At 33.9% G+C, this 25,136-nt stretch overlaps 2 protein-coding genes and 1 long non-coding RNA gene across 3 annotated transcripts; 2 read left to right on the plus strand and 1 right to left on the minus strand.

Moving 5' to 3' along the window:
* Positions 1 to 9,569: 9,569 nt before the first annotated feature.
* On the minus strand, positions 9,570 to 10,721 carry LOC118488069. The gene is made up of 3 exons (XR_004883610.1): positions 10,659 to 10,721; positions 10,241 to 10,514; positions 9,570 to 10,083 (listed from the first exon to the last, which is right to left on the minus strand). It is a non-coding gene; the product is annotated as an uncharacterized LOC118488069 (long non-coding RNA).
* Positions 10,722 to 12,120: 1,399 nt separating this feature from the next.
* LOC110916782 lies at positions 12,121 to 14,122 on the plus strand. Its single transcript, XM_022161446.2, has 3 exons — positions 12,121 to 12,963; positions 13,106 to 13,141; positions 13,858 to 14,122. The coding sequence occupies exons 1-3, from the start codon at positions 12,168 to 12,170 to the stop codon at positions 13,983 to 13,985; spliced, it is 960 nt and encodes a 319-aa protein (XP_022017138.1). The 5' UTR covers positions 12,121 to 12,167; the 3' UTR covers positions 13,986 to 14,122.
* Positions 14,123 to 20,083: 5,961 nt separating this feature from the next.
* Positions 20,084 to 20,851, plus strand: LOC110919659 (extensin-like). Its single transcript, XM_022163923.1, has one exon. The coding sequence runs from the start codon at positions 20,084 to 20,086 to the stop codon at positions 20,849 to 20,851; it is 768 nt and encodes a 255-aa protein (XP_022019615.1).
* The last annotated feature ends 4,285 nt before the right edge of the window (positions 20,852 to 25,136 follow it).

A 25,136-nucleotide genomic window follows, 5' to 3' on the forward strand; every position in this document is an offset into this window, starting at 1 on the left:
TCATCATATACATAATATACGATTGGTAAAAATATTTTTTACCAATCGTATACGGCCGTATAAACGGTATACGACCCGTATACGCATGGTAAAAAATGGTAAAAACCTCTTTAATCTATTAAACGATCCAATAAACGAAGAACAAAGCCTATTTTCAAAACACAGGTTCATACAGTGCTGTAATAGGTTGTGGTTCAGCCAAAATGACATCTAGCATTACTAACGGTTCAAGTAAGTATCTAAAATTTTGAAAATTCAGGTTTACCTTATTAGTTTCTCAAACACTAATAAACATTTGCTTCCTGAATCTGAATCATTATGTTAACTCTTTCACTCATAAACATCTGCTTCCTGAATCTGAATCAAAATGTTAACTCTTTCCTTTTCATGAGGTAAAACCGGTTTCAACATCGAGGGTTGTATCGGAATCAGGCGTTGGAAGGATCGTAGTAGTAGGAAGCTCAACTTTAACGGACCGGTTATTCGACCGAGTAATCAATTGTATTTTTTTAGTTGATTCTCTTGTTAAGTTTTTCTGACCCAACCGAAATCCACAAATTCAAGTCAAGGATCGTTCTAATAGATTAATGAGAATAAACCCTCGTTTCTTCATCTTCATCTTCATCTTCAAGAACAATGATGAACAGATGATGTTTTTTTCGCAGAACGTGGTTGATTGCGGTGGTTTGGGTCTAGGCTGTCAGAGAGAGAAAAGGAGGTGAGATAGTCTGATACAATAAGGGTGTTGGGAATTAAACGCATGTATGTGACAAAACAAGGATCGTTCTAATAGATTAAAGAGAATAAAGCAAGGATGTTGTGAATTCGCATAAACATATATTCGTTTCATAACTCCTCCTATAAATCAACCACAACTGACAAAGAGCCTGTATTAGAAACCATCCTATGTCTTTTACTAACCGAAGAGGCAGCAAGGACAGATAATACTTCATTTGTCGAGAAACCATACTGTCAATAAACTACCATCTTTTACTCATAAACCCTTGAATCCCGACGCTTCTCTAAAAGAGCCTGTATTAGAAACCATCCAATGTCTTTTACCAACCGAAGAGGCAGCAAGGACAGATAATACTTCATTTGTCGAGAAACCATATTGTCAAGAAACTAACATCTTTTAATACTTCATTTGTAACCGTAAGGATAATGCAAATTTGTACGTAAAGATCTCTACACAAACTGTGTATGTGCTTGTGCTGTAGAAACCGGTGATGAATTTGTGTATCTAAAGCAGGTTCTCTGCCTTAGATCGGTCATTCCTTGTGATACATGAACGTTGTATTCTTGTCTTTCAGAAGAGTTGGTATTGAACCAAGAATACTTCAAACATTCTAAACCCTACTTGGAAACAAACAAACAAAATCTTTATACTCTTCTAGCAGAACCCGACACGTCTTCTATGATGATTCGAAACATTCACGAACCACAATGGACTCAGACTCATACTACTCACCCTCCCCTGAGGAAATGTTTTCCCGACGACTCAAGACAAAGCAGTTGGTTTAGGTTCATATCAGCGTTGTTTATCACCCTGTGTAAGCATTGGAAGCCCGACCACTAACAGAATCATTGCATTACATCCCCGTTGAAAACAAGTGATTAAAACGCTTCTCCTTACAACTCTCATCAAATGCCTCACCCTTCCTTTTTATTACAGTCATACGACATGTTTTTTTGTTTTTCAATCTTTGTTACTTGTTAAAGTTTTACTTTTTTCTACCTTTACAAAGATTTGACCACCTAACGACTGTAAAATGTCTCGTGTGATTGACACCTTAAATCCATTAAATACTTTGGGTAAAATCTAATTTTCTTTTCATACGGGCCGTATACAGTTATACGGCCCGTATACATTATTCGTTTCCATTGTATACGACCAGACAAATTCTTTACACATGGTGTATACGGGCCGTATACAGTTATACGGCCCGTATGAAATGAAAAAAAACTGACAAAGTCTGAAGGCACAGACTTTGTTAGTTTTATTTTATTATATACGGGCCGTATAACTGTATACAGCCCGTATACACCATGTGTAAATAATTTTTTGCCATCTTATTAATATTAGGAAAAAAAAAAACCGACTAAATGTCACATAAGTCTTGTCAGAAGAACCTAGTTGTGAAGGTTGTGACCATACTCTTGTGGTAGGGTCTGGTCAATACGAGTATAAATGTTGGTTATATTTTGAATTTGTGTAACAATTACGGTGGGCTCCGCCGGTGGTTCGGGCCGGTCAAACTTTAAAATTATGAGAGTAGACTTTGTGATTGCGTACAGCTAACGAATACGTGAGGGGACCGTATTTCATATTTTTATATTACTGTTTCTAACTAATATATTTTTTTTTAGAAACTCACACTATAAACGTCACACTAATTATTTTATTATATTTTTCCAAACACCTACCAATGTGATCGTATTATTTTTCTTTTATATATTACAAGGTTATAACCCGGGAATACTCCCGGGTTGTGAATCTTTATATCTAAAAAATAAATATACATCTATATATATTAATTAATAAAAATATACCATGTAGTTGTGAATCTTTTTAACCCGGGACTTCCCGGTCACAAAAAATCAATTTATAATCTAATTATGTCATTAAATAAATTAAAAGACATGTTTTCAAACGTTATTAAGTGTTTAAAGAAATAAGTTAAAATTTGGTGTCAATACTATGTGGTACCAATGTTGAAATTAAAAGACATGTTTTTAAACGTTATCTGCCGTAAAGTAACACTTCTTTTTTCCATGGGGTGCCTCCTTCCTTTCCTTTACATGTGCACCCCTATGTTATGCGATACGGTACCGGTTAAGCCAAAGCACTTATGAAGAAATGAGCTGAACCAAACCACTTTTTTGTACCATAATCCCAAAGAAATAATTGTATTCATTCCATATAATAACACATGGAACTACATTAAGTAAAATACAAAACATGCGGGGTTTCATACCGATAACAAACTACATTAAGTAAAATACAACATGCGGGGTTTCCTACCGAATCTTTCTACCTTTTTTTTTATTTTTTTATTATGTATCATATACCGAATCTTTCTACCTTTTATTTATATTTATATTTTTATATTAACCACACCGTATACACACTAAATACAATTTGAAGGGTACATTCCAAACCTAAGGTTGCAATTAACCATGAACGTGTACAAAGCAACAAAAGCAATGTAGAATAATAAAACATGCATGGACTCATTTTTGAGGGTGTTCCCTGTATTTTTCATCAAATGAGGACACCAACAACAAAATAATGTAGAGTTGAAACGTTTCTAGCATCTCACATTGTAACAAAGATTAATGTATAATTTATCAACGTCTATGTGATGAACATGAAAAGCATTACTAAAAAAATAAACACTTTATCACTAAAGAGCATCACATATTGTAAGATTGTGAAGCACCGTATATTGATTATTACTCAGTAACACATTACAATAATTCTAATATCCAATACCTCCCCCCAAGAGCGGGAATCGGACGTTCGGACTAAAATAAAAATCATAGATAAAATAATAATAAAAGCATTACTAAAAAAAATACACACTTATGACTAAAGAGCATCACATATTGTAAGATTGTGAAACACCATTTAGTCATAAGTGTTTATTTTTTTAGTAATGTTTTTCATGTTTATGACTAAAAGAATCCTTTCTTTATCTTACAAGTCATCGTCTTCTTTGAGTAAACTTCAATATCAAATTGAGTCGAGTAAAAAAAATAGCTAAAAAAAAGGGAACGGGTCAAAGTCCCCGAATGTGACTTTTTATTTTATTCATACAGCCTCCTAATCACGTTGCATGAATCTCGACCATTTGCATAACGCATAACAAAAACCTTCTCCTCTCTTTTCACGTTTGGTACGGTTGGTAAACTCCTCTTGCTTAGTCAAATGCAGAAGTCTGACGGTCATAGGTTTTAAATCAGAATCAAGTTTAGCTATCCTTGAAACATTATCAGGCAGCCGCTGTATTGTTTTTATAATAAATTAATAAGAAGAAGAATATAAAAATAATAATGTATTTTTATGTGAATAATAAAAATGTAATTTTTAATATATAGTAGTTCCAAGAATAATATTAAAACTTACAAAATCTTTAGAAGCCATACGAACAAACTTATAAACACGACCATCTTGTTGTTCATCAATAGCTGGCTCTTCAACTGCATCAATAGGTGTAACTACAGGCTAAAAATCGTATATAACATTTATTAAAATAACAATATAGTAATTAAATATATAAACAAGCAACCAAATTTATACTTACCTCATCAACTTCTACATCAGCAAAATTAATTTCAACACCAATTTTACCAAAAATTGTTAAATGGAAATAATTCCCAAAACCTCTTGAGAATATTAAATAATAACTGGCCTCCAATTGAAACAGATTAACAATTACATCAATACCAATGGAGAAACCGACTTTACCATCAAGCGTTTCAATCTTGAAGTGAAAGATTTTGTTGCCTATATCTATAATGGAAATAATATCATTTGATGTATAATCAAAGAACTTGGGCAGGATAGACTCGGGAATGAGCTGTAGAAAGAATAATAAGAAAAATAATAAAAATGTTATATATATATATATATATATATATATATATATATATATATATATATATATATATATATATATATATATATATATATATATAGGTTATAACCCGGAAATTTTCCGGGTAGGAAAATTTAATTTACAACAAATAAAAGTATAAAAATAACACTTTTAATATCTAAAGTATCATCTTTTCATTTTCTCCACCATAAATTTTTAATTCAGTTTCTTAAACTTTTTCTTGTTGTAAAGAGCCATAAAAACATACAAAAGCAAGAATGTATATTAATCATGTATATTTTTTTAAAATTTGTATACACGTATAGACAATACCTCACTGTCACTCTACACTCTAAATCAAACTATTTTGACCCGACTCATACCTATTCCCAACCTTGCCCCACCCACATCAGCTACAATAAAAAAACATCTACAAAAAATACATGTTTGGATTCTAAAACAAATAATTAAAAAGGAACGGTTTCAAAAAAAATATTAAAACCTATTTATTTTTAGAAACAGAATCAATATTCCGTAAAAACATATCACACACTAAAAATTTACATAATTTTTAATGGATTCAAAATTAACACAATATAAAATTTATTAGTTAATCATGAAAAAAGAAAAAGAGAAATAAAAAACCAAAACAAAAGAATCATTAATACATATTAATACAATACAAAATCTATTAGTAAAAAAACAAAGATTTTCAAATTTCAAAAAATATCATAGTTAGATTTGCCAAAAAATAAATAAATGAACAAAATAACTTAAAAATTATAGAGATTAGCATAAACGATGAAAACTATCACTATACCGGATCAAAAAACACAAAAAAAACCGATAAAATTAAACTAAGTGAACAAAAACCTTTAAAGTTAGATTTTCATCAACAACAACATTTGATTTCCCCTTCGGATCATCATAAGAAACATAAAACATTATCCTTTGAAAATGAAAAAATAAAGGTAAAACAATTCAGTTAATTACAAACTCCTATAATTTAGTAAATGAACACAAACCTTTGAACTTTGATTTTCATCACAAAGAACACTTGCTTCCCCTTTCGGTTCAGTTTTTTTATCCCAATCATCTTTGAACTACATATAAGGGGAAAAAATGTTTAACAACCTAATACGAATAGTAATTAAATTTAACAAAATAAGAAAAAAAACAATGACAAAAAAATAATAATTAGAAAACATATAAACATACCAAAAATAATGGGTCATCTTCCTCAATAAGCTTTAAAAATGAAGAACAGTTGTTACTTTGATCCATATCGGGAAATTAAATATGAAGGCTTTTTAAAAATTAAAAGGGTAAACTATTTATATAAACAAACTTATAATATCGGGAAAAACTTCTAAAACAAATAATTAAAAAGGAACGGTTTCAAAAAAAAAAAAAAAAACTAAACCTATTTATTTTTAGAAACACAATCAATATACTGTAAAAAGATATCACACACTAAAAATTTAAATTATCTTTAATGGATTCAAAATTAACATAATAAAAAATTTATTAGTTAATCATGAAAAAAGAAAAACAGAAATAAAAAACCAAAACAAAAAAATCATTATACATATTTAAACATCAGTTGGAAAAACAAATAAAATACGGGTAAAAATGGATACAAAAATGTAATACTTAATAGATACGCACCTTCAAAAGCGTTTCATAGTAACCAGCCTTAGAAAACGCATGATTTAAATACAGAAACATAATTATGTTGATTTCCGGGTAGGAAAAATTAATTTACAACAAAGAAAAGTATAAAAATAACACTTTTAACATCTAAAGTATCATCTTTCCATTTTCTCCACCATAAATTTTTAATTCGGTTTCTTAAACTTTTTCTTGATGTAAAGAGCCATAAAAACATACAAAAGCAAGAATATGTATTAATCATGTATATTTTTTTAGTATAACGGATTATTTTAAAAAAATTTATATACACGTATAGACAATACCTCAATCATTCAACACTCTAAATCAAACTACTTTGACCCGACTCATACCTATTCCCAACCTTGTCCCACCCACATCAGCTACAAAAAAAAAAAAAAAATCAACCAAAAAAATACATGTTTGGATTCTTATATTATGATATAATGACATCTACATCAGCTACAACAAATAAGAAATAGATGAAATCTTAATTCCGGAAAATTAAAATTTAATAAGAAATAGAAACCAAAAAAACGTAACACCATTTATTTATAGAAATAGAAAACCTTAATTCCGGAAAATTATCATACTAAAAATAAATCACTAACGAAATTTAAAATTACTCAAAATTTTAAATTTAAAATTTGAATTCCGGAAATAGAAATAGAAACCTTAATTCTAGAAAACTATCATACTAAAAATAAATCACTAAAATTTAAATTTGAGGTTTCAAAAATAAATCACTAACGAAATTTAAAATTGCTAAAAATTTAAAATTTAAAATTTGAATTCCGAAAATAGAAATAGAAACCATAATTCTGGAAAATTATCATACTAAAAATAAATCACTAATGAAATTTAAAATTGCTTAAAACTTTAAATTTAAAATTTGAATTCCGGAAATAGAAATAGAAACCTTAAAATTTTAAATTTGAGCTTTCAGAAAACGTAACACCATTTATTTATAGAAATAGAAACCATAATTCCGGAAAATTATCATACTAAAAATAAATCACTAACGAAATTCAAAATTACTCAAAATTTTAAATTTAAAATTTGAATTCCGGAAATAGAAATAGAAACCTTAATTCTGGAAAGTTATCATACTAAAAATAAATCACTAAAATTTAAATTTGAGGTTTCAAAAATAAATCACTAACGAAATTTAAAATTGCTCAAAATTAAAATTTAAAATTTGAATTCCGAAAATAGAAATAGAAACCTTAATTCTGGAAAATTATTATACTAAAAATAAATCACTAATGAAATTTAAAATTGCTCAAAACTTTAAATTTAAAATTTGAATTCCGGAAATAGAAATAGAAACCTTAAAATTTTAAATTTGAGCTTTCAAAACACGTAACACCATTTATTTATAGAAATAGAAACCTTAATTCCGGAAAATTATCATACTAAAAAAATCACTAATGTAATTTAAAATTGCTCAAAATTTTAAATTTAAAATTTGAATTCCGGATATAGAAATAGAAACCTTGATTCCGGAAAATTATCATACTAAAATTAAATCACTAAAATTTAAATTTGAGGTTTCAAAAATAAATCACTAACGAAATTTAAAATTGCTCAAAATTTTAAATTTAAAATTTGAATTCCGAAAATAGAAATAGAAACCTTAATTCCGGAAATTATCATACTAAAAATAAATCACTAACGAAATTTAAAATTGCTCAAAATTTTAAATTTAAAATTTGAATTCCGGAAATAGAAATAGAAAACTTAAAATTTTAAATTTGAGGTTTCAAAAAATGTAACACCATTTATTAATAGAAATAGAAACCTTAATTCCGGAAAATTATCATATTAAAAATAAATCACTAACGAAATTTAAAATTGCTCAAAATTTTAAATTTAAAATTTGAACTCCGGAGATAGAAATAGAAACCTTAATTCCGGAAAATTATCATACTAAAAATAAATCACAAAAATTTAAATTTCAGGTTTCAAAAATAAATCACTAACGAAATTTAAAATTGCTCAAAACTTTAAATTTAAAATTTGAATTCCGAAAATAGAAATAGAAACCTTAATTCCAGAAAATTATCATACTAAAAATAAATCACTAACGAAATTTAAAATTGTTCAAAATTTAAAATTTAAAATTTGAATTCTGGAAATACAAATAGAAACCTTAAACTTTTAAATTTGAGGTTTAAAAAACGTAACACCATTTATTTATAGAAATAGAAACCTTAATTCCGGAAAATTATCATACTAAAAATAAATCACTAATGAAATTTAAAATTGCTCAAAATTTTAAATTTAAAATTTAAAATTTAAAATAGAAACCTCAAAATTTAAAATTTAAAATTTCAATTCTAAAAATTAAAATTATTTACAAAATAAATAAAATAAAATAAAATAAAATTTTTATTTCTAAAACAAATAAATATGAATCAAATAAAATTAAATTATTTACAAAATAACATAAAGAAACTGTAAAAAACAAAAAAAATTCTAAAATATGAATCATATTATAAATATGACTTACAATAAAGGTATTATCAGGAACAACCTTAGAGATGAAGGAGTTCTCGAAAACGTATGATTTAAATACAGAAACATAAAATGTCGATATTCCAATAGCCTTGACCAATAGATAATCATTCTTTTTGAGACCAGAATCTTTAACGAATTTGGTGAATCCATCACCTAAGACAGGTCCCGAAACATTTATTTTAAGTCTAACGACCCAGGATAAGTCATCATCAATAAGTTCAAGACATTGACCATATGGAACTTTTCCTCCCCATAATAAGGTTGCAAAATCATACGGTATTTCCTATGAATCGAAACAAAAAAAAACATATAAGCTTAAATAACTTATTCTCTGTTGATAAAATGAAAACCAAAGAAACATACAAAAAATATAGGATGATAGTCATCAATAAATTTTAAAAATGAAGGAGCGTTGTTTTTAGGATCCATAACTGCAAAGGAAATAAGGAAATTTTAAAAAAAAAAAAATATAACGGTAACTTATTTATAGAAACAATGTCTAATTATAGAAACCAAGTTATAATTGAGAATACAAAAATTAACCTTAAAAACAGTAATGTGTTTATGGAAACAAAAACATCTTTAGAAAGAAATTAAAGGTATATTTAAACCTAAATAGAAAAACTCATAACTGACAAAACTAACAATATGAACTTCAAAAGATAATGATATAAAGTTTCAAAATTATGCCTAAATAGAAAATTTTAATAAGAAATAAGAAAGAGTATACATATCAAAAAACAAACAATAACAACAACATTTAACTAACCTCTTTTTGTAGACGAACATTCCGAGTCCGAATTTCAAAAAAGATTGAGGGTTCACAATGGGAAAATACAAACAACAAATCATTCAGAACATATATTACTAATTAAAAAAAATAGTGACACAAAATTTAATAAGAAATAAGAAAGACTATACATCAAAAAACAAACAATAACAACAACATTTAACTAACCTGTTTTGGTAGACGAACATTCCGAGTACGAATTTCACAAAAGATTGACGGTTAACCATGGGAAAATACAAACCATAAATCATTCAGAACATATATTACTAATTAAAAAAAACATCTGAACAGAAAGGATAAAATTAAATATTACAAACTTAAAAAAGATAAAAAAATTTAACTAACCTCTTTTGTTTGAGGAATTATCGGAGTCCAATTTTTATAACAGATTAAGGATTCACATGAAGAACAAATTCAACAAAATTCAATAACTGTCATAAATTGGGAAGACATGATAAACAACTAACTAAAACAACTTGCCTTTAATTTTTTTGATTGGATCTACAGAAATAAGAACAAAGAAAACGTTATTAGCAATCGAAACAATCTTTATAAAATCAACTTTGGATACAATCATGTGCGAAGAAACAGAACATTATACCGGATAAAAAATTAGCAAAAAAAATAAAAAATAAAAAAACAATAAAACTAAAATTACCTGTAACATGTTCGAGGAAGATTGATAGTCCGGCAGTGGCATAAAATTTAGGGTTAATCATGAAAAAATAAAACCAAAACAAAAGAATCAGTAAGAACATCACTCAATAAAGACATCAACAACAAATGATCCTTTCATAACATTCAAATCGGATAATGTAAATCATAAAGAACAACACAAAAAATACAAAAAAATCTTTAAAAAGTGGGATTAAACACTTAAAATACATAAAAATCTTGTTTCGTTTACATACCTTCTCTATATGTGCAATGATCTACAAAAATAGAAGAACAACAATGATAATTAGCATTTGCCGAACCGGTTTTTAACAAAAAAAAAAAAAAAATACTTTTTCATCATTAAAATGAAGATCAAACAACATAAACAAACAGTATAAAGCCTTGATGATGTACTTTACCTTAGATTTTTGAAAGATTGTTGATTGAAGAAGAAGCTTCAAGAAGGTAGGTAGAATAGAGAGAGAACAGAGAGAAAAAAAAAATGTGTATCTTTCATAATTTAGGGTACAATAATTGAGAAAAAACATTAAATAAGATCCATATCGTTATTGGGTTAATTCGAAACCCATTTGTCCGACCCAACTAATGTCGGATCCCGCCTCCAAATTTTGAGATTTGGTTTGTGTATTTAGAAATTTGGATTGTGTAGACATAATTAGACCAATTCCCTCCCAAAATCAAACTCTACTAAACAAATGGATGCCACATCATCAAAATGGCTTCACCATTTAAGGACATATAGCCCACATCATCTCATTTATTAATATATATAGATTACAATCGCACATTTAACGCGTAGCCGTTCATATGTTAGAATTACAACAAAGGTAATTAACACGCCAATGGGTTGGGTTTAAACAAGGTTTATTTTTTAAATCTTAGTCTTAAATTCTTTTCAAAAATTAACATGCTTTGGTCTCCTTACAAGTGATAATTCCTCTTGACCACTAGGCTATAACCTAAGTGGCTAAAAATAAACCGATCTTATACCCAGTGACGAAGTTTGAGATTTTCGACCGGGGGTCGAAAACGTATATATCTAATTAAGCACACATTTTGTTAACAGTGACAAATCGAAAAAGAATCGGATTCACTGCTGACATTATAGACTTTTATTTTACTTCTTTCAGTTTCAGTTTCCTTTTATATTAACAAAAATAAAATTTATCAGTTTCCTGCTTATTACTTTATGACTTTCTGAGTCTGCGACAAAAAGAATCAAAACTAGTGGTGAGCCCAAAGTAAAATTTATCTTTGGGCTGACGTTTGATCTTTGTAGAATCAAATGGACATTCAAATTGGGCTTTTATTAAGTTTGGGTACAAAAAATTTCCATAGCCTTATACTGATACATATTGTTGGTCTTTTTTAACAGCAATGAACGACGTGCCAACCACCGTGACACCAGACGTTGTGGCCAAAGTCGACTACTCGACCGCCGCCAGCCCCCTTGGCTCTCCCAGATGCGCGGAAACCCGACCTCCACCCGCCTGAAGGCACGCCAGTGGAATAATCGGTAAAACCTCGCCTTCCATTCAAGACGAACCGGCGTCACCCGTACTCGCCCTTCACCTGGATGCCGCAGAAAATAGTGCGGAGAGTGACAGTCGAAATTGGGTCACAAGACAAGTCTTTCTCGATACTTTGAAATCAATCTTGTAGATGAAGAAAGTATATATCATATATTGCTTTGCAAGTTAAGAATTTATTTAGTACAATGTAAAGGAAATAAAGGGGAAAATGAGCACCTCCTGGAAAAGAAAAAGAAAAAGAAAAAAGCAAAAGATAATTCCAAATAAAATAAAGTAAAAAAAAAGAAACAAATAATATTTATATAACAATAATATCTAAATCCCCACTTCACTCTTGTTTTCTGGACCAGTCTTCTCCTTCCACAAATCTCTGTCATGGACTCAGATGTCATTTTTCTACATTTTCTGATATTTACACTTTGCACCCTTGTGAAATCTAAATCAAGTCTTTGCAGGACATCTTGTGGTGACATACAAATCAATTATCCTTTTGGCATTGATGATGGTTGTGGCAGCCCCTACTATAGAAACCTCCTAGTATGCTCCGAAAACAACCACCTCGAACTCCGCACCCCGTCTGGCAGATACCCCATCCGTCGGATCGATTACTCGGATCCTCACATCCTCGTTACTGATCCGTACATGTGGAGTTGCCAAGATGGGGAGCGTTTTCGGCCCACCCGCCCGTTTAGCCTAGACACAAGTATCCATTTCTCGTTATCCGTGCAAAACGACTATCTTTTTTTCAATTGTAGCGAAAATGATGTGATAGTGGAGCCAAAACCGGTCTATTGTGAAAGATTCCCTGATCGATGTGACTCGACATGTGATAGTGCTAGCTATTTGTGTAGGCATTTGCCCGAGTGTGCCCACGCTTTGGGTAGTGCTACCTCGTGTTGCTCGTATTACCCGAAAGCAACTGAGTCACTAAGGTTAATGCTGAAGTATTGTGAAACTTATACTAGTGTATATTGGAGGAATTTGGGGGTGTCACAAACGTATAACACGGCCCCAGAGTACGGGATCCGGATAGACTTCGATATCCCGGTGACAACACGGTGTCTCGAATGTCAGGATGGGAGTAAGGGCGGTGGTACGTGCGGATTCGATGTCGAAACACATGGTTTTTCATGCTTATGTGACAAAGGAAATGTTACAACTTATTGCAAAGGTACGTTTTAACCTTGTTATGACAACAAATAAAGAAAAAAAAATACAAAACCGTGTAACGTTACTATTAACGACGGACATTTTCTAACGATTTTCAATGTCCATCACTAAAAGTTGTTGACTAACAAGTTTTGGTCCTGCAGATCATTCTCAACACAAGAGTTCTCGAGTAATTGTAGGTGAGAATGACATCCCTAATCTTTATGTTTTAAGATACATTTTAAGTTTTTTTAAATATACATGAAACACATGAACTTAATACGAAATAAGTATATTTGTGTTTAGTTTAAACAGATCCGAATCATTTTCAAAATGAACCCTTGTGTTCACCTAACGGGTCAGGGTCAGGGTCAGGTCAACCAACTTGACAGATTCACTTGTTGACCCATTTAACCTGTTAATTTGTTAACGTCATTAAAATTTTGCTTTACGTAATCACTTAAACTAATAGGAATTTTATGCTAAAGCTAAAATAAAAATAAAAAAAAAACATCATATTCTATTGTTTAAAGAGTAATTTTTATGAACATTTGTAATTTTCAATGTAAGGTCCTGTTTGTTTACCATTCAGAGGTCCACATCTGATTCGGTCAGATTACAGTGCATTCAGAGCGTTTGGTTTCAAGAAGAATGATGTCTGAATGGGTGAAATAAGGTGTGAATGGTTCAAATTGTGAATGAAGCTGAATGGTTCAGACATGGATGTCTGATTTGGTTAGATCTTAACCATTCAGATCTGAATAAACCAAACAAGCCCTAAATATCTAATTTAAGAGTATAATGTGCAAACACCATAAAAAATCAGATTAAACAGGTCATTTTTTGTCAACTCTCAAATATGCGTGTCCACGCGATTTTCGGGTCCATTTAAAAGCTTTGGGTTTTTATTTTACAGGAACAGCAACTGCAGTGTCAGTAGCCGGAGCGATCGGAATAGGGGCCGGGGTATGGTACTTTAGAAAAATAAAAGCTCAAGCACCAGTCACACATGGAGTTCAAAGCAACGAGAATAGGCTTTTTTGATTATTTTTTTTTTATTAGATTTAGTTGTTATGTATTTCCAGAATATGTATAATATAGTAATCTTTTCCTTTTATTTTAAGTTGAATCCGTGTGATACAATAAAGTTTGTATTGTGAGTGACCTTTCTTTCAGTAGCGTATACCTAATGGGAATTTTTTGTCGTTCGTGAGGAATGTGAAACCAACGTAGAGTACTAGAGTTGAGAGGGCGGAGAGAGAAAGAAAGGAGAGAAGAGAAGATCATCCGTGTATGCATATGTGGGCGAATCCTTGACAAATGTGATATGGTTTTTTTTTTTTTTTTTTGACGGCTAAATCATCCGGTTAGGCTTTTGACCTTTGATCACCCAGGTCACGAGTAGAATTTCGCGGTTGGCATATTATTGACAGGTTGAACCGGTGTCACAGTTCGCCCTCGCAGGATTTGACCCTGAGACCTCCCGGACTAGAACCCCACATAAGTGGGTAAACCTTCTCACCTCCCCCAAACCAATTGGTCTGCGGATCACTGGCACAAGTGTGATATGGTTATTTGTATTCTAGAACTACTTGGTAAATAGAGTTTGTTTTTATAAAAAAAAAAAAAAAAAAAGAGTAAATTTCTGTTTTCGTCCCTGAGGTTTGTCCATTTTAACTACTTTAGTCCAAAAATCTAATTTCTAACAAAAGCATCCCTAAGGTTTGCATTTATTAACGCTTTTCATCCCTAAGGTTTGCATTTCTTAACGCCTTTCATCCCTAAGAATTAAACGAAAAAGCACCCTTAGGGGGGATGAAAAGCGTTAAGAAATGCAAATTTCAGGGTTGGATTTGTTATAACTTATATTTTTAGACTAAAGTAGTTAAAATTGACAAACCTTGGGGACGAAAACAGAAATTTACTTATAAAAAAATAAGGTTTTCTAATAATGCTACTAAATGCAGCCCTCTCATCTCACATGTTTATGTTTATGAGTAGGGCAAGTGTGGGGCTATTATTTTGTTTTTCTCACAAGATGAGGAAACTACAAATCAGTGAAAATGAGGTGTATTTAGATCAACCATTTTCTAACTATGTAACACATCTAATGCCTTTTTATTCTTCTTGTGAGAAGAGTACAACTAGTAATGAATTGGGTGCATTAAGATCAGCCATTTTCTAAATATCTGACACTAATGTGGTTTTTTTTTTTTTTTTTTTTTTTTTTTTTGTGAAAATAGAATCTTAACTACTATAACATATAGTATTTAATGTTTATTAACATTCTATATATACTTCTTAGGGTTTCTTAAATGAGATATGTCTTATTTTTCTATTAACTCATATTATTTTTAGGGGTTGTTAGGTAACTTTTAAATGAGTAAGTGTTAAACTAGTAATAGACTTGAACCCTTAAGTATTGAATCAGTAAAAGGTCTGAAATATTAAGAGTAAGTATAATGTTTAATCATTCAGATGTAAATTTTTGACTAGTTCAGATAAGAGGTTTTAACCATTCAAACTCAGTATAATGCTTAATCATTCAAAGACAAATGTCTGAACCATTCAGACATCTGCTCACGAAACAAATAATTTAAACCATTTAGTGTTAAACCAGTAAAATATCTAGACCATTAAGAGCCTTTTAAGAGTAGAAATAAACAGCCCCTTACTTATATTTTAGAACTACTTAGTAAAGAGAGTTTGTTTATATATTGTGAAAATAGAATCTTAACTAGTATTATAAAAGAGTTAATTGCATAGTTAGTCCCTGTTGTTTGTCCAAAGTAACATACGTAGGTACTAATAGTTTAAAATCACATTGTAGGGTATTAACTTTTCATTTTGTAACGTTTGGAGGTATTAACGTTATTTGTAGGTTTAAAACTACATTCTATTAGTACCTAAGTATGTTATTTTGTGCAAACCACAAGGACTAACTATGTTAGGGGTGTGCATGGGTCGGTTTGGGTCGGTTTTGACCAAAAACCATAACCGTAACCACGATGTCGGTTACTGGATAACCATAACCGATCGGTTATGGTGGTTATGGTTATTCGGTTTTGATGGTTATAGCGGGTCGGTTATGGGTGGTTAACTGTGTATTTATCTTAGAAAAATAGCTTAATTTTTTTAACATGAAATAAATTGTTATTGCATATTTGTATATATTAGTATAATACATAGTATAAAAAATACATATAATCTGTAATATTAATATCAATTATTATCAAATATTCAAATAAAGTGATATGGTACATTCCATAAATTCAAATAAACATTCAACCAAAACCACAAAATGACATGAAAAACCAATAAGTACCAAAAATCTTCAGTAAAAAAACATCAAATATCAAAAATATGGTGAAAAGTCCTAAATCCTACAAAGATTTATTACATGTCGGTTCGGTTCGGTTATGGTGGGTATGGAAAAAATGATAACCATAACCGGCCCGCTACATTCGGTTTTTAAAAAAACCATTAACCGACCCACCGGTTTTTTATTTAGTTCGGTTTTTTCGGTTCGGTTTTGTTGGTTAATTTGGTTATGGTTCGGTTAATTCGGTTTTTTGCACACCCCTAAACTATGTTAATACCCTAGAAGTTGATACCTACAAACGTTACAAAATGAAAAGTTAATACCCTAGAAGGTGATTTTATACTAATAATATCTAAGTATGTTATTTTGTGCAAACCACAGTGACTAACTATTCTAATTAACTCATTATAAAATGTAGTATTTAATATTTATTAAAATTCTATATATACGATAGTATTTATCTTTTCTGCATCTCAATACAATTTATACTAAACACTGATTTATTCTAAAAATTTTGAAATAAAATAAAACTATCTTCTTAGATTTTTTAAAATTTACATATTATGAAAAAATTTAAAATATATATTAAATATAAATAAAGAAAGCTAAATATATAAAAGCATATTATGAAAAAATTTCAAAAATATATACTAAATATAAATAATGAAAGCTAAATATATAAAAGCTTTCAAAGTTGAATTCACTTATTCAAATTGGGATTTTATTTTTTCTTGTTTTCAGTCATCTGCATTCACTATTTTAAATAGCGAGTACCCCATTTCTGCAAAAAGAAAAAAAATGTGAAATATTTAAATAGTTTGAACACCCATTTAAAAAAATGAAAAACCTAAGTATGTAACTAAAAGCATTGTGAAATGACTAATGGGAAACCCGCGTGTTGCGGCGGAGTCGACAATACAAGGCGAGAACATAATTCAAACTCTTTACAACGATAAATAAGGCATATATAAGTTGCAGATCTATATTATCAACCCGATAGGCTTAAAAAAATACCAATCCATGTTTTATACCAACTGAAAACACTATAAAGACTTGCATAACGAACAACAACAATTTCGACCAAATACGGAACCGCTGGGACTGAAAAAGAAAACAACAAAAATAGAGTCATGATATGACCAAAACGGTATCAACAAGTGTTCGGTTTGACTCAACCAAAATATACAAAAAGGTTGTTTCTGATCAACAAAAACTAAACCGGCATTGTAAATTACTATTATTATTAACTAATATAAAGAATAAATTGTTGTTTGACTATCTATTCAAGCAGAGGAAGCAAAGCCAAATACTATATCTTACAACATGTTTTATTAGAAATCCAGTTCAAGACACATAATTGTTGATATTTTAATATAATGATCTTTACCATGCCTTTTGATATACCAAAATTAAAGAAAATATCTAATACATCAAAACAAAAGTTTGATCCACATAAATATTTAAAATACTTATTGAAGTAATAGATCAGAAAAAACCTCTGCTGCAGTATTGCCCATCGGATGTAAAGTTTTATGTGTATATGCATACGAATCCAGTATCCGAGACATAACCTCTGAACTAAAAATAAGAACATGTTTATAAGTTGAGCTTGAGAAGGTGAAAAATAAGAAGAGATCATCTGCTACGGGTTCCTTGAGTCTAGATATAACACTGCTCCTAATTAGTTTCTGAAATTTAGTGATCATCAATAAAATACTAATAAGGCTGTTAATGTTTTTTATTTTTCTATAATGTTTTGTACCCACTTAATGACTCTAGCTTTAAATATATAACAAATACATTTAGGAAGAAATCACATTATTTAATTCCAAAGATACAACCATGATGACATACCAATAAGGCTGCTTTAGTCTTTTGCCAATTGACCTTTTTTGATGCAGTCCACAAAACTTATATATAGTTAAAGTGTTGGTACAAGATGTCTATCGCCTACGTCAACAGTCTAGGCCATGTCGGTAGCTTGTAACAGGGGGTTAAAGTGTCAAAATGTATAGTTATTTGTGTATGTAGCCATTTCGTGCGGAACGGAACATGTTGGTTTTGTGAGAAATGGTGGCCCTATAAATATGGGTCTTGGGTTTTTCATTTGGTACGAATTGGAGAAGTTGTAACGAAGTGCTGCCAGTTTCTCTCCTTTTTCTCTTTAACTGTTTTTCTTTTCGATATCAGCCCTAATTCTTCTCAAACGTTCAGTTTCATCAATCTCTGATTCAGATGAGCTTGATGAACTTTTCTCTTCATTTTCACCTTCTTCACCAGCTGCCTTTTCAGTTGCAAAACTTTCTTTAAGAGCCTTCAATAACTGTGCAGACTCAGGAGATTAACCCCCTGTTACATACACAAATAACAATCCATTTCCGCCCCTCTAGTGACTTTGATTTGACTCGGATCGACTCATTCAGGTCGTATATCGATCCTACATAAAGCATCTCCTTACCATTTTAGTATGTTAACATTACATGACCAAATTTAATTCCTATCTTATTCTGCATTGTGCGTTCTCTAGTAGTTTCGATATTCAAACATTTCAATCAGCTCACTATAGTGGGGTTTCTTTAATCTAAGAATTGTGCCAGTCTACCCATTCTACTTAATCATGGTTGTTTTAGAGTAAATATTATGCTATGTTGCCATTCAGCTAACCCAGTTGACCCATTCGACTTGTTCGACCCATTCGACTCGGTCCCCTTTCAGCTGTTGTTTTTATTTGACCTACTTGAATGGCTTAACCTAGACCTCTTGAACAACCTAAATCACAATGATGACTTAATGGTTGAACACAACCAATGAGCAGAGCCAAAAGTCCACAAGCACATCAGAATGTAAGTTACAAAACTGGGCTTCTTGTGGGTTTAATAATCTACTGAGCAAAGTTTAAACTGCTGTTAATGAAGTTTCTGCAAATCCAGAACCAATAAGAAATAGATTTATAAATGTAATCAAACAATTATAAAAAAACAATTTGAAAATGTAACCAAATGTATGACTTACCCAAGCTGTGAAAGCGAACTGCTAATATTACCAGCTTCTTTCAAACGCTCTCCAGCTGCACCTGTTGACTTTTGCCTTTCTTACCCGGCAAGGTCAACAAGATTCATTTGACTGGTTCTAAAGCATCTCAGACCATCTACACTCTATAGAATTATAAATTCGAAGTTATGGCTATCCATATGTAGAATGTAAACATCTACTAAAGATCCTTATAAATTCAAAGTTATGGTCAACAACACATAATAACTTAAATGTAAACATCTACTAAAGATTCTTAAATCTTGGATTATATTTTTTCTTTTTGAATCTTACGTAATTGACGAGGTATGACCCGGATCGGCTAACCCGACCCGGTTATTACCTATTATTTTATCATAAATATTTAATTATAAACGTTTATTCTAGAATGTTCTATTCTGCATGGATAAACCACGTAACCAAATCCCCAATCTTTTGGGAAGATCATGCAAATCCCTAACTTATCGGAGCCCATCCTAAGTTAAGGGAAACCCTAATGATAAACTATAAATAGAGGTAAACATCTAAGGTATGATCATCTTGCTCTCCTTTACTCTTCTTCTCTCTACATTCTTACTTTCTCCCAAACCGAGACTTATTCTCACGCTGGAGGGTGGTTACAGGAATAACCCCATTCCTGTAACGAGTCCTTAACGGTGTTCTATTTTGCAGTCAGCTGTTCGGATCTCCAAAGAGTTGAAGTCCTAGCCGGAGCTTACCCATAAGGTCAGTGTTTCTTCATTGGCGCCATCCGTGGGACCGTTCGGTAATGACAGCAAGACTGAACCCAATGGCAAGCGATCAGAACACGACAGTAACACAGAGTCAGGCAATGACAACCAGCAACCCATCGCTGGAAACAAACCCTGTTACCACCATGCCAGCTTCACCTGCTGTGACCAGGTCGCTCGACCTAGAATTTGAGGCGGAAGTACCACCACCAGGTTTTGCAGGCACCTCTGCTGTCTCTTCTAGGATGACAACGACAGATCTTTTCTCATACACCTCCTTGCAGTTCCGGTCAGCGAAACCAACTACCACAGACGTTAATGTCTTCACCCTGGCGTCACCCATGAGTGCACAGACTATATGTCATAGCACTATGCCAGTTATCACATCTGCAAGCCCAGGTACTATTGCACCACAGACGAGCCTGGCCCAATACTATCAGCCATTGGTAACATACGCCATGCCGCCTTTATACTCAGCAGCACTAACGGCGGCATTATCCACTCCACCGCATCAGCCAGTTGTCATGCCTACAGGGATCATGAACGCCTCGGTGACGCCGGGAAATCAAGCTTACTTCCCAGGATACTATTACGCGCCCCCATACGGGTATTTACCTCCATACAACACTCCAACATACACTCCCCAGGGGGCGGCGCAAGGCTATGCTCAGCAGTCGCCATACGCGGCTTATATGCCACCTTGGTGGACTTTTCCAACATCCCAACCGGCTTACAGTCAGACCCCGCCAATTGCGGAACCTGTGTATGATAGAGGAAATGCATCTAGACCTCGTTTTCTCCAGGCGGAGGCCCTAGCCCTACACTAAACATTACCCCGGCTCAACCCCCAATTGTCCATGGAACCAGCCAGGGCGGAGCGACCCATCCCCATTAACATTGAAGAAGATGATCTCACTAGACTATACAAACCGGTGGACGCTACTTTCAAGTCCAAATTCACCAGAAGAATAGCTAAGGCTCCAATAAAGGAGAAAGCCAAGATGCCTCAAACTGTGGGCAAGTACGATGGTCTAGGTGACCCTGATGACCATCTCAACCTGTTTAAGAGCGCTTGGGAAGTAGCATGTTGGCCCATGCCCCTCTGGTGTAAGGTGTTTGTCCAAACACTGGTAGAAGCAGCCCGGGTCTGGTGGGATAGCCTGCCTGTCGGGGAAATCGATAGCTTTGAAGATCTAGAGGCCAAATTCACGTTGCAATTCAGCCAACAGAGAAGGCACACAAAGGATCGAAACGAACTCTTGCACATTCGTCGGCGAGAAAATGGAACGGTGGAGAATTTCATCGTTAGATTCAACAAAGAAAGCCTGGAAATCCCAGGTGTCACGAATGATCTAGCGTGTGGAGCTTTCCTACAAGGAGTAAATGACGACTAATTGTTAAGAACACTTTATGGGAGGGATGGCGTACCTCCCACCATAGACGAAATCCTGAGGAAAGAAGGCTAACAGAAAGAAGGAGGCTCAGAAAAGCCAGGATGACAGAGAGCAGCAGAGCTCCAAAGGTAAAGGTAGAGGAGACCGATACCAAAAAAGTGATAGAACAGACTCGCGGTATATAATAGGTCCAGAAACACCTACTCAAGAAACAAGTCCTCTTCTAAACTGCGATCCGACTACCCTAACTTGAGCAAAACACTGACAGAGATCCTGGCCTCTGAAAACCTCAAGTTTAATCCTCCAAAGCCGTTGAAGGACACCCCCAACAAAGACACCAGCAAGTACTGTGAATACCACAAAGAGAGCGGCCATGATACCAACGACTGTTTTCAATTAAAGAAGCAGATCGAGTATTTCGTGAAGGCGGGTAAGTTGGCTCTCATCTGGTGCGAGATATAAAACAGGGCCTGCCTCCCATTAAAGAAGAAAATGATAAAGGGGTGGGTAAGAGACAGCGAGAGCTAAACATGGTGTACGCCGATAAGGGAAAGGGGGCTAAACGGAGTTTCTCCACGCTCGAACCTGGATGCTGGCAACCATGACAATCGAGCCACGCGTGGAAGATTTGCACCTCACCACTGACGCCCTAATCATATCCGCTGCGGTAGGTGATTACAATATGAGGAGGATCCTGGTAGACACCGGGAGTTCCGAAGATATCATCTACGAGCATTGCTTCAATAGAATGCAACCAGAAGACATAAGACTGTTTGAGTCAGTACACGCCCCTATTAAAGGCTTCACTGGAGAAAAGGTCGATCCAATTGGCGAAATTACTTTCCCAGTTACGTTCGGACAACCCCCCGGGAAAGAACCATACTCCTCACATTCCTTGTGGTACGCACTGAGTCTTACCACAATGTGATCATCGGAAGGTTTACCCTGGGAAAATTGGATGCCATAGTCTCTACGACGCGTGGGTTCATGAAGTACCCAACCCCGCGGGGTATCGCAACGGTATACCGGGATAAACTGGGAGAAGTATTGGATACCAAAAGATGCTGACAAGGGCCTACCGGTGCTATTGGCCCAGAAAGGTGGGTACTAAGCACACGCCATCCAGAGCAAACAGTGACAATAGGGGATATTCTATCCCCTGAAGTTAAAAACAACATAAAACAGTTGCTGAGAAGGAATGCTGACATCTTCGTCTTTGAGCACTCTGATATGACTGGAATACCCCGGGATAAGGCAGAGCACAAGTTAGCCACACTCCCGGGCATTAAATTGGCCGCGCAAGGTAAACGGAGCATGGCTCCTGACCGAAAAGCAGCGGTAGTCAAAGAAGTACGAAAGATGGTGGAAGCTGGAATACTTAGGGAAACAAAGTATCACACTTGGGTATCAAACCCTGTAATGGTAAAGAAACCAGACGGTACATGGCGGATGTGCATTGACTTCAAAGACTTGAACAAAGCATGCCCCAAAGACGCCTATCCGCTGCAAGAAATGGACTTCAAGGTTGACTCCCTGGTCCCTTATAGGTACAAGTGCTTTCTAGACGCCTATAAAGGTTACCACCAGATCAAAATATCAAGAGAAGACGAGGAAAAAACGACATTCCACACCGATGTGGGCATTTTCTGCTATACTAAAATGCCTTTTGGCCTTCGAAACGCCAGAGCAACTTACCAGCGCCTCATGGATAAGGCTTTTGAAAAGCAAATCGGCAGGAATTTGGAAGTATATGTCGATGATTTGGTAATCAAGAGCAGAGAAGAAAAACAAATGCTTGAAGACATTGAAGAAACCTTCCAAAAGCTCAGAGAATACAACATTAAGCTCAACCCCAAGAAATGTTCATTTGGGGTAGAAGAAGGAAAGTTCTTGGGGTGGTGGTCACCCGTGACGGCTTTAAAGCTAACCCGGAAAAAGGAGCCGCCATAACACGGATGCCCTCCCCCAGGACTTTGAAAGAGGCACAAGCGTTAAATGGGCGTCTAGTGGCCATAAACAGATTCCTGGCAGGACACGCCGAGAGATCTTTGCCATTTATAAAGACGTTGAAAGATTGCCTTAACAAGAAAAACTTCAAATGGACCAGCGAAGCAGAAGAAGTCCTGCAAGACATGAAGCATTTTATCGAGAAACTACCCATGTTGACAGCGCCATACCCAGAAGAACTACTCAAAATGTACCTGGCGGCGGCTCACAATGCGGTAAGCGCGGTACTCATGGTGGAAAGAGATGGGAAACAAACGCCTATATATTACATCAGCCGAGTTCTGGTGGGACCTAAAACGCGGTATACAACACTTGAAAAGTTGGTACTGGCATTAGTCCACGCTACCCGGCATCTCAGAAGATATTTTCAAGGGCATCACGTACAAGTCTTAACAAATTACCCGCTACAGCAAATTTTGCACAAGCCAGAGATCTCCGGAAGATTGGCTAAATGGGCAATCGAGTTGGGAGCCCTAGATATCGAATATCGAATATCCAAAGCGAACAGCGATTAAGGGCTAGGTGATCGCCGATTTTTTGGCTGAGATTCCTGATGGAGAAGTTATATCGGATCCTGTGGTCCAAGACATACCGGAATCCAGCACAGCTAGGCAAACTTGGAAATTGTACACCGACGGATCATCCAGTGGAAAAGGTTCCGGGGCGTGTCTCATGTTAATCAGCCCAGAGGAGATAAGACTAATGTACGCCCTGCGCTTCGATTTTGAATGCTCTAACAATGAAGCAGAATATGAAGCGCTGCTCGCGGGCTTAAGAATGACCCAATCTATGGGAGCAACAAGGGTCGACGCATATGTTGACTCTCTGCTAGTCAATAACCAAGTGAATGAAACTTATGAAGCCAAGGACGAATCAATGGCAAAATATTTGGCTAAGACCAAAGAGCTCATAGCTTCCTTTGACAGTGTCACGCTCAATCACGTCCACAGAGGAAAAAACCAAATAGCAGACGCCTTGAGCAAACTTGCTACCTCGGGTATTGTAGGACCGGTTACGTGACCCTAAACAGTCAAGTTGAGTAGTTCATCATCATTTACAAAGGCGGAATCAATGCAAACAATGTCAAACAGCTTGTTCCTTTTCAATTTCCTTTCTATTACTGAATTCCTGAGCTTTTAGACGTTCAAATGACAAACGGACAGCACCTCGGCTCAGAAACACTAACCAGATTCTGCTCCAAATGAACACACCACACACATATATATAGGAGGACTGATTCCGCTTGAAACTGCTCAAGCGGAATTACCTGATTTAGCTCCAAGTGATTTCAAGCGAAGTCACCATGTGTGTATTCTACCGGAATAGCTATGATTCTGATTTCGCTTGAAAATGACCTATTGTCATTTCAAGCGGAATCACCCACTAAATTACATTTTCTTGGTATTTGTGCACTGTTCTTTCCTATCTAGACATAAGACTCGATATAGACGTAGTTAACAGACACTAGATGCACCAACAGACTCCCCCTTGGATGTTGACGAAGTCTTCGGCGTCGAGTCTTCAGTCTTTTTCTCTTTCCAATTTATCTTCTCATTGTAAACGCTTCCTCTTCACAGGTTCAGGATCCCATCCTGGCTCTATCCTTAATCTACAAACTCCCCTTTGAAAGTTGATCCAGAATTCTGACTCCCCCTTTCACAGACTCCCCCTCTCGGTATGCTGGGACTCGAATTTTTGGTTCAAACTTCGT

This window comes from Helianthus annuus, chromosome 16 (genome assembly GCF_002127325.2).
Source record: "Helianthus annuus cultivar XRQ/B chromosome 16, HanXRQr2.0-SUNRISE, whole genome shotgun sequence".
Taxonomy (NCBI): Eukaryota; Viridiplantae; Streptophyta; class Magnoliopsida; order Asterales; family Asteraceae; genus Helianthus; species Helianthus annuus.

Coding starts and splice junctions, on each gene's coding strand:
- LOC110916782 (XM_022161446.2), top strand. CDS start 12,168: ATGGACTCAGATGTCATTTTTCTACATTTTCTGATATTTACACTTTGC. Junction 12,964..13,105: donor TGTTACAACTTATTGCAAAG/GTACGTTTTAAC, acceptor TTGGTCCTGCAG/ATCATTCTCAACACAAGAGT. Junction 13,142..13,857: donor GAGTTCTCGAGTAATTGTAG/GTGAGAATGACA, acceptor TTTATTTTACAG/GAACAGCAACTGCAGTGTCA.
- LOC110919659 (XM_022163923.1), top strand. CDS start 20,084: ATGGCAAGCGATCAGAACACGACAGTAACACAGAGTCAGGCAATGACA.